The sequence below is a fragment of the Somniosus microcephalus genome, chromosome 10 (assembly GCF_052327205.1).
Source record: "Somniosus microcephalus isolate GS21.2 chromosome 10, FLI_Smic_1.0, whole genome shotgun sequence".
NCBI lineage: Eukaryota > Metazoa > Chordata > Chondrichthyes > Squaliformes > Somniosidae > Somniosus > Somniosus microcephalus.
In genome coordinates, this window is record NC_140996.1 from 182056843 (window position 1) to 182072686 (window position 15844).

The 15844-nt window shown below is 46.5% G+C and overlaps 1 protein-coding gene across 3 annotated transcripts in view; it reads left to right on the top strand.

Moving 5' to 3' along the window:
• The window catches only part of LOC147111908 (microtubule-associated tumor suppressor candidate 2-like), a 901351-nt gene that overhangs the window by 371839 nt on the left and 513668 nt on the right, over positions 1-15844 (top strand). For 2 of the 3 annotated variants that reach the window (XM_085999292.1, XM_085999293.1), the window contains 2 exons: positions 2345-2579; positions 5325-5369. In XM_085999292.1, the coding sequence (XP_085855418.1) occupies positions 2345-2579; positions 5325-5369 (280 nt within the window). The remainder of the gene's footprint in view (positions 1-2344; positions 2580-5324; positions 5370-15844) is intronic. The other variant, XM_085999294.1, reaches the window with a different exon arrangement.

Sequence of the window (15844 nt, forward strand, 5' to 3'; positions counted from 1 at the left end):
AACGGGGAATTATAGACCGGTGAGCCTGACATTGGTAGTGGGGAAAATGCTAGAGTCCATTATAAAGGATGTAATAGCAGAACACTTGGAGAACAGTGACAGGATCGGACAAAGTCAACATGGATTTATGAAACGTAAATCGTGCTTGACTAATCTACTGGAATTTTTTGAGGATGTAACTGGTAAAATAGATACGGGAGAACCAGTGGATGTGGTGTATTTGGACTTTCAGAAAGCTTTCGATAAGGTCCCGCATAAGAGACTAGCGTGCAAAGTTAAGGCACATGGGATTGGAGGCAAGGTATTGACTTGGATAGAGAACTGGTTGGCAGACAGAAAGCAAAGAGTCGGAATTAACGGGTCATTCTCCGAGTGGCAGGCAGTGACTAGTGGGGTACCACAGGGATCGGTCCTAGGACCCCAGCTATTCACAATATATATTAATGATGTAGACGAGGGAATTGGATGTAATATCTCAAAATTTGCAGACGACACAAAGCTGGGTGGGAGAGTGTGCTGTGAGGAGGATGCCCTGAAAATCCAGTATGATCTGGACAGGTTGGGTGATTGGGCGGAAGCATGGCAGATGCAATATAATGTGGATAAATGCGAGGTTATCCACTTTGGTGGCAAAAACAGGAAGGCAGATTATTATCTGAATGGCAATAGATTGGGAGAAGGGGAAGTGCAACGAGACCTGGGTGTCCTTGTGCACCAGTCGCTGAAGGTAAGCATGCAGGTGCAGCAGGCGGTTAAGAAGGCAAATGGTACGTTGGCCTTCGTAGCGAGAGGGTTCGAGTACAGGAACAAGGATGTCTTGCTGCAGTTGTACAAGGCCTTGGTGAGACCACACCTTGAGTATTGTGTGCAGTTTTGGTCGCCCTATCTGAGGAAGGTTGTTCTTGCCATGGAGGGGGTGCAGCGAAGATTCACCAGGCTGATACCTGGGATGGCAGGAATGACGTACAAGGAGAGATTGGGTCGATTGGGCTTATACTCGCTGGAGTTTAGAAGAATGAGAGGGGATCTCATTGAAACTTATAAAATTCTGTCAGGACTAGACAGATTAGATGCAGGAAGGATGTTCCCGATGGCCGGGGAGTCCAGAACCAGGGGTCACAGCCGAAGGATAAGGGGTAAGCCATTTAGGACTGAGATGTGGAGGAATTTCTTCACCCAGAGAGTGGTGAACCTGTGGAATTCTCTACCACAGAGGGCAGTGGGACCTTATCGAAAGCCTTCTGAAAGTCCAAATACACCACATCCACTGGTTCTCCCTTATCCTACCAATTACATCCTCAAAAAATTCCAGTAGATTATTCAAGCACGATTTACCTTTTGTAAATCCATGTTGACTTTGTCCGATCCTGTCACTGTTTTCCAAGTGCTCTGCTATTACATCTTTTATGAAAAATATATAGGCCTAGAAATTCGGTGGGCTGCGCCACCAGTTAGCGCCCAAAGAGGGCACTTAGTGGGTTTAGCGCCACTGGCCATGCCTCCCGCGAAATTTAGCGGGGCGCTAATGGCGGCATTAGCATGTAGCGCTGCGCCACCACCGATGATGTCATCGGTGTGCGCAGCGCCCCGCTACCGCCCCGATCGCGATATTTGGTCACGCCCCCCACTGTAACGCCGGTCGCAATTTGCGACTGGTTCAGGGGGGCCTACCTGCGGCGGTATTGGCGCTAATTAAAGGGGAGGTGCGGGGCGGCCATTTTTTTCACTGGCCGCCTGCCAGCACCTCCTCGTGCCACCGTCCCCGGCCTCCTGAGCCCCCCCCCCTGGGCATTGCCGGCTGTGTCCCAAGAGCCCGGCACTGCTCCTCAGTGCCGGGCTCTTTTGCCGGCATTCGCGACCTCTGATCGCGCTGGTGCAGGCCCCTCCCCTTTAAGAAGGGGAGGAAGGCCTGCAGTACCACAGCGTACCGTGCCACAGCATGTGGCGCTGCGGCATGGTGCGCTGCGATATTCAGTTGCAGCGCCCCAAGAGGGAAGCGGGGTGCCTCGAGCAGTGCCCCGCTTCCATTTGGGGCGCTGAAACTGAATTTCCAGCTGGCACAAGCGGCTCCATCCGGAGCGGTAATTCCGGCGCCCAGGCGAGCTTGGGGCGCCACCGAATTTCTAGGCCATAGTGTATTATATATGTTAATAAAAAATGGCTTTGCCTATGGTTTGTGTGTTTCAGGGACATTATTCAATAGTCTGTTCATTTTGCTAAATGGTGATATAGTCAGATGTGTTTGTCGCACAATATATGCCAAACAAATCATAAACTAATATAATTATAGAAATTATGTGCCAAAGAGTTAAATAAAACTTTATCTTTTTTTGCTCATTTTCAGACAGAAACCCCTGCTCCTGGCCTAATTGGCTCTGAAAAGGATATGGCTTCAGTGACTGAAGAGTGCTTGAATGCAGGTGTTTGTAGGTTACCTATGACTCTCATGCCACCAATAGGTCTAGGTGCTATCTCAAGGCTTCCTGCTGCAAAAAGCAGACTTGCATTCCAGAGCCAGAGGACATCGATAAATTCCAGTGCACTTCAAATTCAAGGACAAGTTGGCCAAGAAATTGCAGGTAAATAATAATAGTATTAGATCAGTGAACTAATTGGACATGAAGACCCATGCCTACATCCTTTTTTTGTGTGCAAAATTATTGTTGGACTTTTCGTCGTATCACCTACAGTTGGCAGCTCTGAGGGAGATTAACTTCCATAGAATTACAAAGAATTTACAGCAGTTCTTTGATGAAGTAATGGAGAGGGTTGATGTGCATATCTGGACTTTCAAAAGGCATTTGATAAAGTACTACGTAATAGACTTGTTTGCAAAATTGAAGCCCATGGGATTAAAGAGTGCATGGATACGAAATTGGCTAAGGGACAGAAAGTAGAGTAGCAGTGAATTCTTGTTTTTCAGGCTGGAGGGAAGTATACAGTGGTGTCCGCCAGAGGTTGGTATTAGGACCACTGTTGTTTTTGATATACATTAATGACCTGTATGTGGGTATACAGACCTAATTTCAAAGTTTGCAGATGACACAAAACTCGGAAATAGTGAGGAGGATAGCAGCAGACTTCAGGGGGACATAGACAGATTGGTGAAATGGGCAACCAAATGGCGGATGAAATTTAACGTAGAGAAGTGTGAAGTGATTCATTTTGATAGGAAGAATGAGGAGAGACAATGCAAACTAAATGGTACAATTTTAGTGGGGCTGCAGGAACAGAGATACCTGAAGGTTTATGCACACAAATCTTTGAAGGTGGCATAACAAGTTGATAAATCTGTTAAAACAGCATATGGGACCTTTGGCTTTGTAAATAGGGGATTAAAAGTACAAAAGCAAGGAAGTTATGCTAAACATTCATAAATTACTGGTTAGTCCTCAGTATTGTGTTCAATTCTGGGCACCACACTTTAGGAAGGAGGTCAAGGTCTTAGAGAGGGCACAGAGGAGATTTGCTAGCATGGTACCAGGGATGAGGGACTTCAGTTATGTGGAGAGATTAGAGAAGCTGGGATTGTTCTCTTTAGTGCAGCGAAGGTTAAGAGGAGATTTAATAGAGGTGTTCAAAATTTTGAGGTGTTTTGATAGAGTATATAGGGAGAAACTATTTCCACTGGCAGGAGGGTTGGTAACCAGAGGACACAGATTTAACGTAATTGGCAAAAGAACCAGAGGGGAGATGAGGAGAATTTTTTTTTACACAGCGCGTTGTTATGATCTGGAATGCAGTCTGAAATAGTGGAGGAAGCAGATTCATATAACTTTCAAAAGGGAATTGGATAAATACTTGAAAAGGAAAAATTTGCAGGGCTCTGGTGAAAGAGCAGGGGAGTGGGACTACTGGGATAGCTCTTTCAAAAAGCTGGCATGGGCATGATGGGCCGAATGTGCTGTATGATTCTATGATAAACAGGCCATTCGGCCCAACTGGTCTACGATGATGTTTATACTTCACATGACCCTCTTCCGATTTTAATTATCTGTTCTGTATCCCTCTATTCTCTTCTCCCTCATGAATGCAGCAAGCCTTTCTTTAAATGCTATCTGTTTCAACCACTCTGTGTGGCAACGAGTTCCACACTCTCTATGTAAAGGAATTCCTCCTAAATTCTTTATTTGATCAGTTAGTGCCTATTTATGGCCTCCTGTGCTGGACTCACCCACAGGTGGAAACAGTTTCTCCACTTCCACCCTAGCAAACCCCTCAGACTTTTAAAGATGTGTATCATGTCTTCTCTTAGTCTTCTTTTTCCAGAGAAAAGAGCCCCAGCTTCCTCAATCTTTCCTGATAGTTGCATCCTTTAATTCTGGTAACATCCTTATAAATCTTTTCTGTACTTTCTACAGTGCTTCAATATCCTTTTTGTAGTATGGAGACTAGAACTGCACACGATATTCCAATTGTGGTCTAACCAAGTTTCGATATAAATTTAACATTACAGGCACAATTCTTCTGGTCCCGGGCTCTTGTCCTCCTTAAGTTTGTCTAGTTTGTCCAGTATCTCTGTTCTTTCTAACTTAACAGTTGTAATATCTCCCTTGACTTCTTCCACTGTTGTTATTTCCTCTTTGTTAACCTCTTCAGTGAAAGCTAAGGCAAAGGCCTAAAAATTAACTCCACAACCCCCCACCCATGCCCTCCCCCACCTGCAGTTAAAATGGGGGGCGGGGGGAGACTTAGCCAATCCTTTCCCACCCAGATCTGACCAACTACAACTGCAGGTGGCAGGAACACCTGCCCCAAGCCGACAGGGTCTTCTTTAAATATGCTGATTGGGGCCCAATATCGTAATCGGGGCCCGATCTGCGATTTTAACCTGCGGTCTGAGCAGTGGTGCAGTGGTAGCTTCCCCGCCAGGCCAAATCTGGTCCCTGGCGGCTTCCTCCATCCGGCACAATTTTAATAGCCTGGCAGCTGCTTCACGTTGACCTCCCAGCCATTTTGGTCAGGAAGTCGGCAAGCAGGAAACAATTGAGAATTGGCCGTTAAAATTGGTCAAACCTGCCTGCTGCCGCTCCTGACGGGCATTACGCGTGCTTTGCTGCATTCCCACCCGGGAGTAAAAATTCTGGGCAAAGTATCTATTCAGTATCCCTGCTATTTCAGTACCATCTCCTGTGAGTTTATCTTGTTCATCCCTTAGTGGCCCTATTCCTATCTTAATTCTCCTTTTGTTAATTCTGTGCTTATTAAATACTTTACTTTCTTTTATATTTTTTGATATTTTCATTTCATATATCTCTTTACTTTTCATGTTAGTCTCTAACACCTCAATATTTTTCACCTCCTTTTTTCCTTTCTTTTCCCAGTTTTCTCTGTGCCTTCTCTCCTAAAGGATTTGGCTCTTTATTGGGGTAAGGTTCTACGGCACCGAGCGCCCTCTAGTTTCTTGACCTAATGGCCATTACCAAGTGGTCATGCATGAATCTTGTCACATTGTTAGCAGGTGGTTCGTCTATGGGGGCATTACAGTCAAGCTGTTCCTGCTGTTACCACACACACACATACACACGCAGACACACAGCCATGGCTCAGTTGGTAGCACCCTCGCCTCTGAGTCAGAAGGTTGTGGGTTCGAAGTCCCACTCCAGAGACTTAAACATAAAAATCTAGGCTGACACTCCAGTGCAGTACTGAGGGAGTACTGCACTGTCGGAGGTGCCGTCTTTCAGGCGAGACTTTAAACCGAGGCCCCGTCTGTTCTCAGGTGGATGTAAAAGATCCCATGTCACTATTTTGAAGAAGAGCAGGGGAGTTATCCCACTGTCCTAACCAATATTTATCCCTCAATCAACATCACTAAAAAACAGATTATCTGGTCATTATCACATTGATGTTTGTGGGAGCTTGCTGTGTGCAAATTGGCTGCCACGTTTCCTACATTACAACAGTGGCTACACTTCAAAAAGTTTTTCATTGGCTGTAAAGCACTTTGGGACGTCTGGTGGTCGTGAAAGGCGCTATATAAATGCAAGTCTTTCTTTTCACAGACAGACACACAGATACACACACACACACACAGACACACATGTCTAATTAGAATAAATAGCTCCAGTTGATGAGCTAGCACCAGCACAGTGAGCTGATGCTAGCTCTGCACTGTAATTTCTGTCAGTTTAACATACTCCCACCCCTGAACTCAACTAAAATCAGCATAGATTGGAGGATTGAACCTAGAAACTTCCTGCTTTGTATGGCTGAGAAACTCATTGGATTAACTTGCTAAACTAACAGGGGTCTAATGTCTAACCTGTTTCTAAGTCTGTTTGGCAAGATGATATTGTACTGTTTCCTGTGAGCTGCCACAACTGCTTGGCATTGCTAAAGTAGGCGCATAATACTGGTTGCTGATTAAATAGTGTGGAGTGACCACTTAAACATAACTGTAGTTTTATTCCAGTTCCATCGACTGATCACTACCATCCAAAGAGTTCTTGATTATGATAATGAAGCTTTCCCTCTTTTCCTTTTCAGGATTCTGAACTGTGTGTACATAGCATGGCATTTTGAATGGTCCTACTTTAGCTGTTTGTAACGCCTTGCAAATTAGTTGCCTGCATAATAGCAGTGACTGCCTTTCAAAAATTATCCATTGGCTGTAACACAATTTGGGACATCCTGAGAAGATGAAATAATATAAATCCTCATTCTTTCTTTAGCATTGACAAGGGTTGGTAGACTGTAAGCAAATTAACTCTGACTGTTTGGTAATATGCTAAGCATATTGATCAGCACAATTAGATAGCTCAGGTTGTATGGAGTGAAGTAGTACATGCTGGCTAAGGGATGTCAGAGAGAGGACATTCATGTGGATTTAGTGCAGTTTCCAACAGCTTCTGTGCTGAAATTAAGACTGAGGTAATTAAAGTACAAGGTGCTAGCTGAGGATTCATTTACTGAGATCCCATGTATTCATGTATTATTTTATATTGTAATTTTATGGTAGAATTGATTGTACAATTAGTATGGATCCACTAAGCTGAAAGCCAACATTAATAAAAATAATAGGTTTCTCTTTTGCTTATTAATTAGTGGACCAAAATGTTAACGACAGCCGTACAAAATAAATCCATTCCTTCAGTTTCTTATTTTTGACCATTAACTGTAAGATCATCAAGGCGCTATTGTGAAGAGGCTACAATATGTTTTCTTGTGGTTTAAAGAATAAAACAAAGAAAATTATATTCCTATCCCAATTGGAGAGAAATTCGAAGTGGCATTTGTGTTAAGTTTTCATTCAATAACCTATGGGTTTTCTAATGGTATGTATGATATGTAGATGTGGAAAGGCAAGAAACTACCCTACAAATAACAACATTGTGGGTTGAGTCAGCCAAATGGGGGTGGGGTCACTGGCCCGGATAGCTTTTTTTCTGTTGTAAATTACTTATGTTTCAATGGGAGAGATCACTGTTGTTTACGATTTGTAGTCAATTTGTAGATGTGTGTGTAAATAATGTGTTTACTATTTAGCTATAAATAATGAACAGCAGAAATATTCCTCCAAAATTATCTGCAGCCACATCTTTCACGGGTTTCTGCACCAAATGTGACCATAATACGCTTCTACAGTATATAGCTTGCAGAGTGGGCTCTGGCACAAAAGATCACCATTAGCAATTGTAAAATGCTGCACATTGGCACACAGCAAAGTGGATGGGCTTTCTATGAATTGGACGACTTTCAAACACAGGCTTGAATCACTCTCTCCTTTTAAACTACTGAATATGTGGCAAAGACTTAAACGTACCGTAGTGAAAAGCAGAAGATCAGAGAATATGAGCATTGCTGAAGGCGGGCATGGTACTTTTGAGGACTACGGGGAGTCAGCCTTTGAAGACTCTGGTATTGTAATACATGATTTAAAGGTTTATATAAATTGGAAGCATAAATGAAAGAAACATGAACATATTGCTATGTGACTTCCCTTTCTTGTTCATTACATTTCATGTCAGTTGTTGTGTTCAGCCCTGGAGCAGTTTTCAAGACACTGGCTGCGATGGAGAGAATTCCGACTGGTGCTAAACTAGTTGTATATTGTAGTTTCAGCTCTGAAAAAGTAACAGATGCACAATATAGAGTCATAGACGTAGAGTCATAAGAAGGAGGCCATTCGGCCCATCGAGTCCGTGCCAGCTCTCTGTAGAGCAATCCAGTCAGTCCCATTCCCCCGCTCTATCCCTCAAGAGCCTATCCAGTCTCCCCTTGAAAACATTGAGGGCTGGATTTTACCAGCCCTGAGGAGATGGGTTTGGAGGCGGGACTGCTGGGAAAATGGGAAAAATTGGGAGCTCCTAACCCGCCTCCGAACTATCTTCCCGGGAGGCGGGTCCCCGACTCGCGCAGGGACCCGTCTCCTAGCGGTGTGAAGAGGATTAGAGCAAATTAACTGCCTGTTAGCAACCTGTTAACAGGCAGTTAAGAGGTTTTTTCCCATTTTCCACCTGCCCGATGCGGGCTTCCTGATGGCGGAAAATCCCGCCAGGGTCAGCGAGGCGAGCTGTGGGTCTGCTGCAGTGTTAGTGTGCAAATGACAGCTGCAGAAGGAGTGTGATGGGTGCAATGGTGCACTGGTAAGTATAACAGATGAGAGAATGTAGTGAGAAATATTTTTATTCTGTTTATATGTATCTGCAGGTGACAAGATTTGATGTTTCTGTGAAGCCTTATCTGATCGGGAGAATTGACAGATGGCTTCTGCAATCTCACATGCAGCTGTCATCTGTTTTCCCCTAAGGAGAGAGTTATTGGGGGGCCTGGGTGCAAGGGTTCACCTTTGGACAGTGATTGTCAGTGATTGACAGCACCTCAATGCTGTCAAATACTGACAATTCATCTGTCAAAAAATTATGGGGCCTGTCACTTTAACAAAACCGGCAGATGAAGCGTCATGCGCTGATGTCATCTGACACCGGCTTTCCCTTAATTGGCTGGCAAGCCCGCAGGGTGGGCTTAACAAGGCCAATCAGGGGAAAATAGCTTCAGTTCATCAGACGTTGCTGGGGGCAGGACTAGAACCCAGAAGGCAGCAGTCCCGCCCCCAACGCGTCTCAGTGAGTAAAATCCAGCCCTGAGTGTCTCCCCTTCCACCACTTCCGTCGGCAGCGAATTCCAGGTCCTCACCATTCGCTGCGTAACAAAGTTTTTCCTCACGTCCCCCCTGTATCTCTTGCCCAAAACCTTAAATCTGTGTTCCCTAGTCCTTGTAACATCAACTAGTGGGAACAGCCTTTCCCCGGCTAGCCTATCTAAACCCGTCATAACCTTGTACACCTCTATCAAATCACCCCGCAACCTCCTTTGGTCTAATGAAAACAAATCCAGCTTCTCCAACCTGTCCTTGTAGCTAAGATCCCCCATCCCCGGAACCATTCTGGTAAATCTCCTCTGCACCCTCTCAAGGGCCTTCACGTCTTTCCTATAGTGTACTCAATACCCCTATTTATGAAGCCCAAGATCCCATATGCTTTGCTAACCACTCCCTCAATATGTCCTGTCACCTTCAGGGACCTATGCACATTAAGTCCCAGGTAAAACACCAAGCGATATTGTTTGCTTAATTCACAAGTCTGTTGTTTTGTAGATGACAAAATCCTGTTATTTACCTTGCTTATACCACAGTGAGACTTTAAGGTCTAGATGTCGGTTAATGCTACGCCCATTTTACAGACAGAAAACGGATGCCATGGCTTCCAAATTGTCAGGCAGTGTGCACACTCCGACCAGAAGTGTGTCGCCTGCCATACTGGTAAAAGCAGAAATGGAGGCGTCCAGGGCCCGCACCTCAACCAGGCCCTTTGCATATGCAAGTAAGGGGTCTAAAGCCTGTTTGAGGCCTCCTATGCAAATTTGATCTGCCCTCCCGGCTCTTCCCAGTGCTCGCACTGCAACCCCTCAATGGGGACCCCATGACTTGCCTGCAACATATGCCCTGTTTCTGCTGGAACTTTAGATGGCCTTGCTGCCTGCACTGCTTACTTGCTGCTATCTCATACCCTCCCCTTCTACAGTCCTCATTAAGGAGGCAGATGGGTTATCATCCTGTTAGATGAAGTCCACATCGGTTTCTGCTCCTGCCACACTCAGTTACTGGCTGCCCCTTGCAAACAACCAGGAACCTATGTGGGGACAGACCCTTGGTTGGAACTAAAGAGCACAAAGCCTGCAATCAAGGTGTTCCCAAGCTGATCCTTAGCCTCTGTAGACGAGAAATAAGAGCATTCTGTAAGGTGTAACTCAAAATCTTAATACTGGCAGACATAGTGCTAGGGTGCAAAACTACATCAGCAATTGGACCTGATGTCTTTGGAAGCTCCCCCTGTAGGACCCCTGCAGTTGTCTCTTGTTCCACGGCGCTCTGAAGGTTTCATGAATAGCTATGTTGGAGCAACACTATTGTATGTTGTCCAACTTGACATACAGGGAGCTCTGAAGATTTGCAAAAGACTGCACAAAGAGGTTCTGCTGATTAATGAGTTCAGCTTGTTATGTGTTCTGTGTGACTCTAACCCTCCCTTTCTTCTGTTGCTGCTCGTTTGCTGTCACATCCACGTGTTGCTCCCCACTGGTGCTCAGTGCTTTATCTGGTACTCTCTCCTGACTTCCCCTTTTCAATTGCCCCAAAGTGATTATTGCTGTGCTAGTGCTTACAGGGTATGGCATTCTTGATGAGTGCTAATGTGATGGGACTGCTTCTTGCTGCTTCCTATTGCTAGCTTCTCATTTTGGGAGAGCCATTTGCAAAGAAAATGGGAACATGTGTTAGCATAGAGTATGCAACCAGCAGCTATGCACACAAGAGTAAGACCTTTATGGTGTCTTGAAGCAGGGAGGCAAACACTTTGAGGCTAGATGCTAGGAAGCTGATGCATTTAAAGCAAACCCTTACTTTGTTGGGCTAGAACAAAGCCACAAAGCTCCCCCCTCACTCACTCCCTTGACGGCCTCTTTGCCAATTATTTGGCAGGCTGCTCCTTGGAGTTTTTGAGGAGTAACAGGTTAGCTCGTCTGCCACCAGTTTGGTGTCTTTGCTGATGGTTATGTGCAGCCTTCTCCTTGAAAAGAGAACAAAGAAACCATTTGAGCATTAGGAGGTAACATGGGAGGCACCCAAGTGAGCAGCCCAATTTGCACTTGATGTGAAAGGATGAGTAGACAGCATGCAAGAAGTTCTAGAAGACATATAGTGAGTTGGTGAGTGAAAGGAACCCTATCTCTGTGGCAGCCACCAAGTTGGAGGTGCAAGTTCACTTATTTAGGAGGTTGAAGCAGTTAGAGGTAGAGTCAGTGGTTTGCAGTCTGCTTTGCAGATGTCACAGCATACTGTGGGTTGAGTGTTTGTTGCATGTATAGTAGAGTTATCTCCTTGCTTTTAGTGGGCACCCATCATTGTCCTTACCTTGGCACTCTTCCTTCGTCCAGGGAACTTCTTTCTCATTTGCTCCCCTGAGCAATGCGCTGAGGACACAGCATTCACCCGATTAGCCACCTCCTGCCATGATTCCTGTGCACTGGCTCTACTTGGGGGATTTCCTTCTGCACGTTCCTCAGGGCCACCTCCTCCAATAAAAGCTCTAGGCTCTTTTTGCCCAAAGGAGTAGTTCTGACAGCTGCCCTAGCCATTCTGCTATACTAGACAGCTTCCCAAAAAAGTGCTACCTCCCTTTAAGAGTGAAGCGAACCTTTTACGAACCGTTGCACTCACAATTCCCCATTTGCGAATTCACGGAATTCTCCCTGCATACGGGAAAATCACACGGGGGGATTAATTAAATGATCTTTATTAACCAACCCTGCTGGATTTGCTGGGGATCGGTCTTCCACTCAATTAGCAAAGGTGCACCTTATAATGCTGGGAAAGTGGGACATTTTATGGCTTAACTGTAGAATTGGCCCTGAGGTCCATGTCACTCTCAATATCCATTGCAGTGGTGGTTTATTAGCGTTTAAGTAAGCAAAGTTATCAGAAACATAAATAGAAGTTTATTTTAAGGCTCACTGAAATAGCACAGCTCCTTTTAAATTGAAGGATTATTTTTAGAATATTACCAGATAATGTGGGGGATAAAAAGAGAAAGCTACAAGCTGGTTTGACAGGAACGCCAGATAATGACATAAACTGTAAGAGCATAGCTTGAAGAGTTTAAAAGGTCAAATAGCCATGAGATTATCATAACTCTCTCCTAATGTTCCCTTTTTAATGTTTTTATCTTTTGAAGACATTCATTTTTTTAATTTTCTCTCCTCATGACTCTCTGGGAGAGCAGGCAGGCCAACCGCTGCAGGCTCACCCTGTGCCAGTTTCTGAGCTGACTGTAATGAGATTTAGGAGAACAGCCCTCGGTGACTCACCACCTAGTTTTTTTCCTTTATGTGGGAAAATGCGTAGTCTCCACTTCATGCTTCCTACTGACAGCACAGCTCAAATCAGGAATTTGCAACATATGGATTTGTGGCTTGCAATCCGTACCCTGTTAGTTCATGGCACAGTGTGTTAAAGGATCAACGTGTTGCACCTTGCATCTCTATTTTCTATATTTCAATCCCTCACTTATAAATATTTAACATACTGTTGTTGAGAGTGAGAATTGACTGTAACCTGAATGTGTGACAGCATGAGAGTAGATGGTTTCTCCATGTATTGTGACATTCTTACTGCAGTATTAAAATTATCACGCAAGGGTATCACTGGTTTGGAAATTAAAGATGTTGAGGGCCTTATATATCCTATTTTAAATTAACAAATGGTGGACTGTATGGGCTAGATAGTCGGCTCTTTTGCGCCTGCCGGTAGCGCCTCCAGGGGGCGCTAAAGCCTCCAGGGGGGGCGCTAAGGGGCGCAAAGGGCTTATCGTCCGGGGGATGCGACAAAAGCACCTCCTGAGAAATTTGGCATGGCGTTGCAGAGGTGCTACCCGATAGCACTGCGCCCCGCAGGTAGCGCCCCGGGCCGCTGCACCGCTGGCGATGATGTCATTGCTGTGCACTGCGACCCCTTACCGACCCGCGACAGAAATTCAGCTGCGACCCGCGAGGCTGCTGCGGGTGATGTCATCGCCAGCCTCGCAGGTCGTGAACCGAGCTGACCTCCGCTCACGGGGCGGTATTTAAAGGGGAGGTGCAGCCGCGACCCACGCCGCCATTTTCATATTTTGGCCGATCTCCAGGTCGGCCCTCCGTGGTGTGCCATGGCGTGGTCCAGGCCGCCATCGCGCAGCCCAGCACCGTGTCTCGGCGCGGGGCTGCTGCCATGGCACTATGCTGCCCTGGTGGCCTAGTGTGGGCCATCAGAAGCCATGCAGAATGCGCAGTGGCCCTCCCTTTAACTGAAGGGGAGGGGCGTTGAAACGCAGCAGCGCTCCGTGGAGCTTCCGCCGAGTGCTGCCGATCGCGACCCAACTTCGCCTCGGTTACCACCCCACCAGGAAGTGGAGCGCCCAAGATTGCGCTCCACTTCCTGTGCAGGGCGGTAAGCCAAATTTAGCGGCCGGGGCGGTACTTCCACGCCGGGCGCTAAATGTCCGGCCTTAACTCAGTTACCGTCCCCAAACGGGGCGTAACCAAATTTCTCAGCCCATGTGTTTAATTGTTCCCATGTAATTAAATCCTCACTAAATACTTGCCAGACTCTTTTTAGAATGGGATGGTAAGAAATTAGTATTTATGAGTGTATGAACATATGCCAGAAATTTGTATCAATAGAAAGACTTGGAATAGTCTTCAGAGTCATGACTGTAGCTTCAATTTTCTGAACCTTTGGGAATTCTGCATTTTTTGGCACTGTTGGAATGAACATCAGCCCTAAGATCTATTCTCAGAACGTGTCCTTAGGTTTCTGAATTTTAGTCCAAGCTCTTGGAATAAGAGAGTAGGGGGGAAAAATTCGATATGGACCATTTTGGGGCGCTAACATCGCCTGGCCGCGAAATTGAGTTTTAGCGCGCCAAGAGGGAATTGGAGCACTAAATCAAGTGCTCCACTTCCTTCTTAGGGCACTAATGTTGGAGAGCGGGGCGGAGACTTCAGCAGCGCTGCACACTGGGCCGTGCAGTGCTGCCGCATTCAAAGGCTCCTTCCCTGCCTTAAAGGGAAGGGCCACCGCTGCAGGCTCTGCAATTTAAAAAGTACCTACCTGGACCATCAAGGCAACTGCGATCCCGCGTGAGAAGCCTGGCACTCAAGCAGAGTGCCGGGCTGATCAATCGCGGGCAGGAACCCGTGAAAAATACTAGAACAGGAAAGGTAAGTTTCTTTTCCACTTACCTCAGCCACCTTGCCTTTAATCATCGCCTCTGAAGCAGCCGGCCGCCCGATGCATGCCTCCTGCAGCTGTTGGTGTTTTCGGCCAGTGCTGCTGCAGGGGGCGGTACTCAATTTTGGGTCCGGGGCACTACCGCCGGGGCAATGCGCACGGCGATGATGGGAGGCACAAAGGCACCCAATTTCACCCCCTAGGCTTTTCAAAATCATGGGATCCCTCTTGTTGCACATTTGGGATGCACATGTACTACCCACATAAAGTCAGTGTTACGCTTATGCACAGTATGCATGAAGCTTATTACATATTCTGTTTGTTTGGCTGCGGTTTTGGCAACCATTTAGACCTGTACACAAATTGAAGAGTGTTCTGATTTTACGGATTGTTAAAAGCAAAATTCTGATTGCATTTCTTATTGGGTTCAATGGGGCAAGTAACAATCCAAACTGATGCGAAGCCTCTCTGTCCACTTGTTCTTGCCAGCTTAAGGCCCGAGCCATTTCGAGGCCTAATCCTCATTAACACGCTGCCGGTAAGCTGCAGCTGCTAAGTGGATGCACCGCTACAGTTCGCCAGTTCCAGGAGTACAGAAAATCATCCGGCTCCTAGGCTGAATCGTCCGTCAGGTTATGTCAGGGTGCAAAACATTGAAAGCTTCCTGGGCCATTTTTTCAGCAGCCGTTCAAAGTCTGATATAACTGGGTGGTGTATGCAGTGTAGGACCTCAATTTGCATATTTAAGTACCCTGATTTGCATCAGGCGGGCCTTGGGTTTCCCTGAGGCTGCCGAAGCACCCCCCCCCCACTAGATTTCCAAATGCTGGTCACCCGTTTTTCAGGCGTGAAACGTGCGGCTGGCAGTTGCCAATCGACCCCATTGTGTCTTATTCTGACACACAGCATTTCAGTCGTAAAAATGTTTTGTTACAAGTGATGAATTTTGAAAAGTGACCAGTAAGCACAGTTTAAACCTGAGTGGGACAAAGGGGGAAAAATTTGGTCGCGCCCTGAAAAAGTTACCGCCCCAGCACCGTAAATTGAGTGGTAGGGCCCCAAGCAGGAGGTGGGGCACTCCTGGAAGCGCTCTCGCTCCCTCCTGGGGCACTACCATTCAATATCGCGGCACTACGCGCAACAGTGCCACGCGCATAAGCTCGTAGCGCCGTTGTATTGCAGACCTCCCTCTCCTGATTAAAGGGGAGGAGCCTAGCTCAGCATGCACCGGGGTCCTGCTGAACCACCGGGAAGCGGGGTGCCAGGAAAACAGCCCGGCAATCAAGAGGAGTGCCGGGCTGACCGATCGCGGCCGGCACCCCACATGAGGAAGCGGAAGGGTCAGGGTGGTGTTTTTGTGGCTGTGGCGGCGCAAATTAAAGGGCAGGTGCCGGGCGGTCATTTTTGTTTGGGCCGCCTGCCAGCACCTGTCCTTTCATTTCCGCCCTGACCCTGTCAGATGTTGTGTTTTGAGTTTTGCTTCAATGAAGTTTGTCCCAGTTCCCGGGTGTTACCTGAAGGGGGTGCTGGGGGGCTCGGTTTTACTTTGGCTTTCACTTTCAGTTTCGGGTTCTGCCA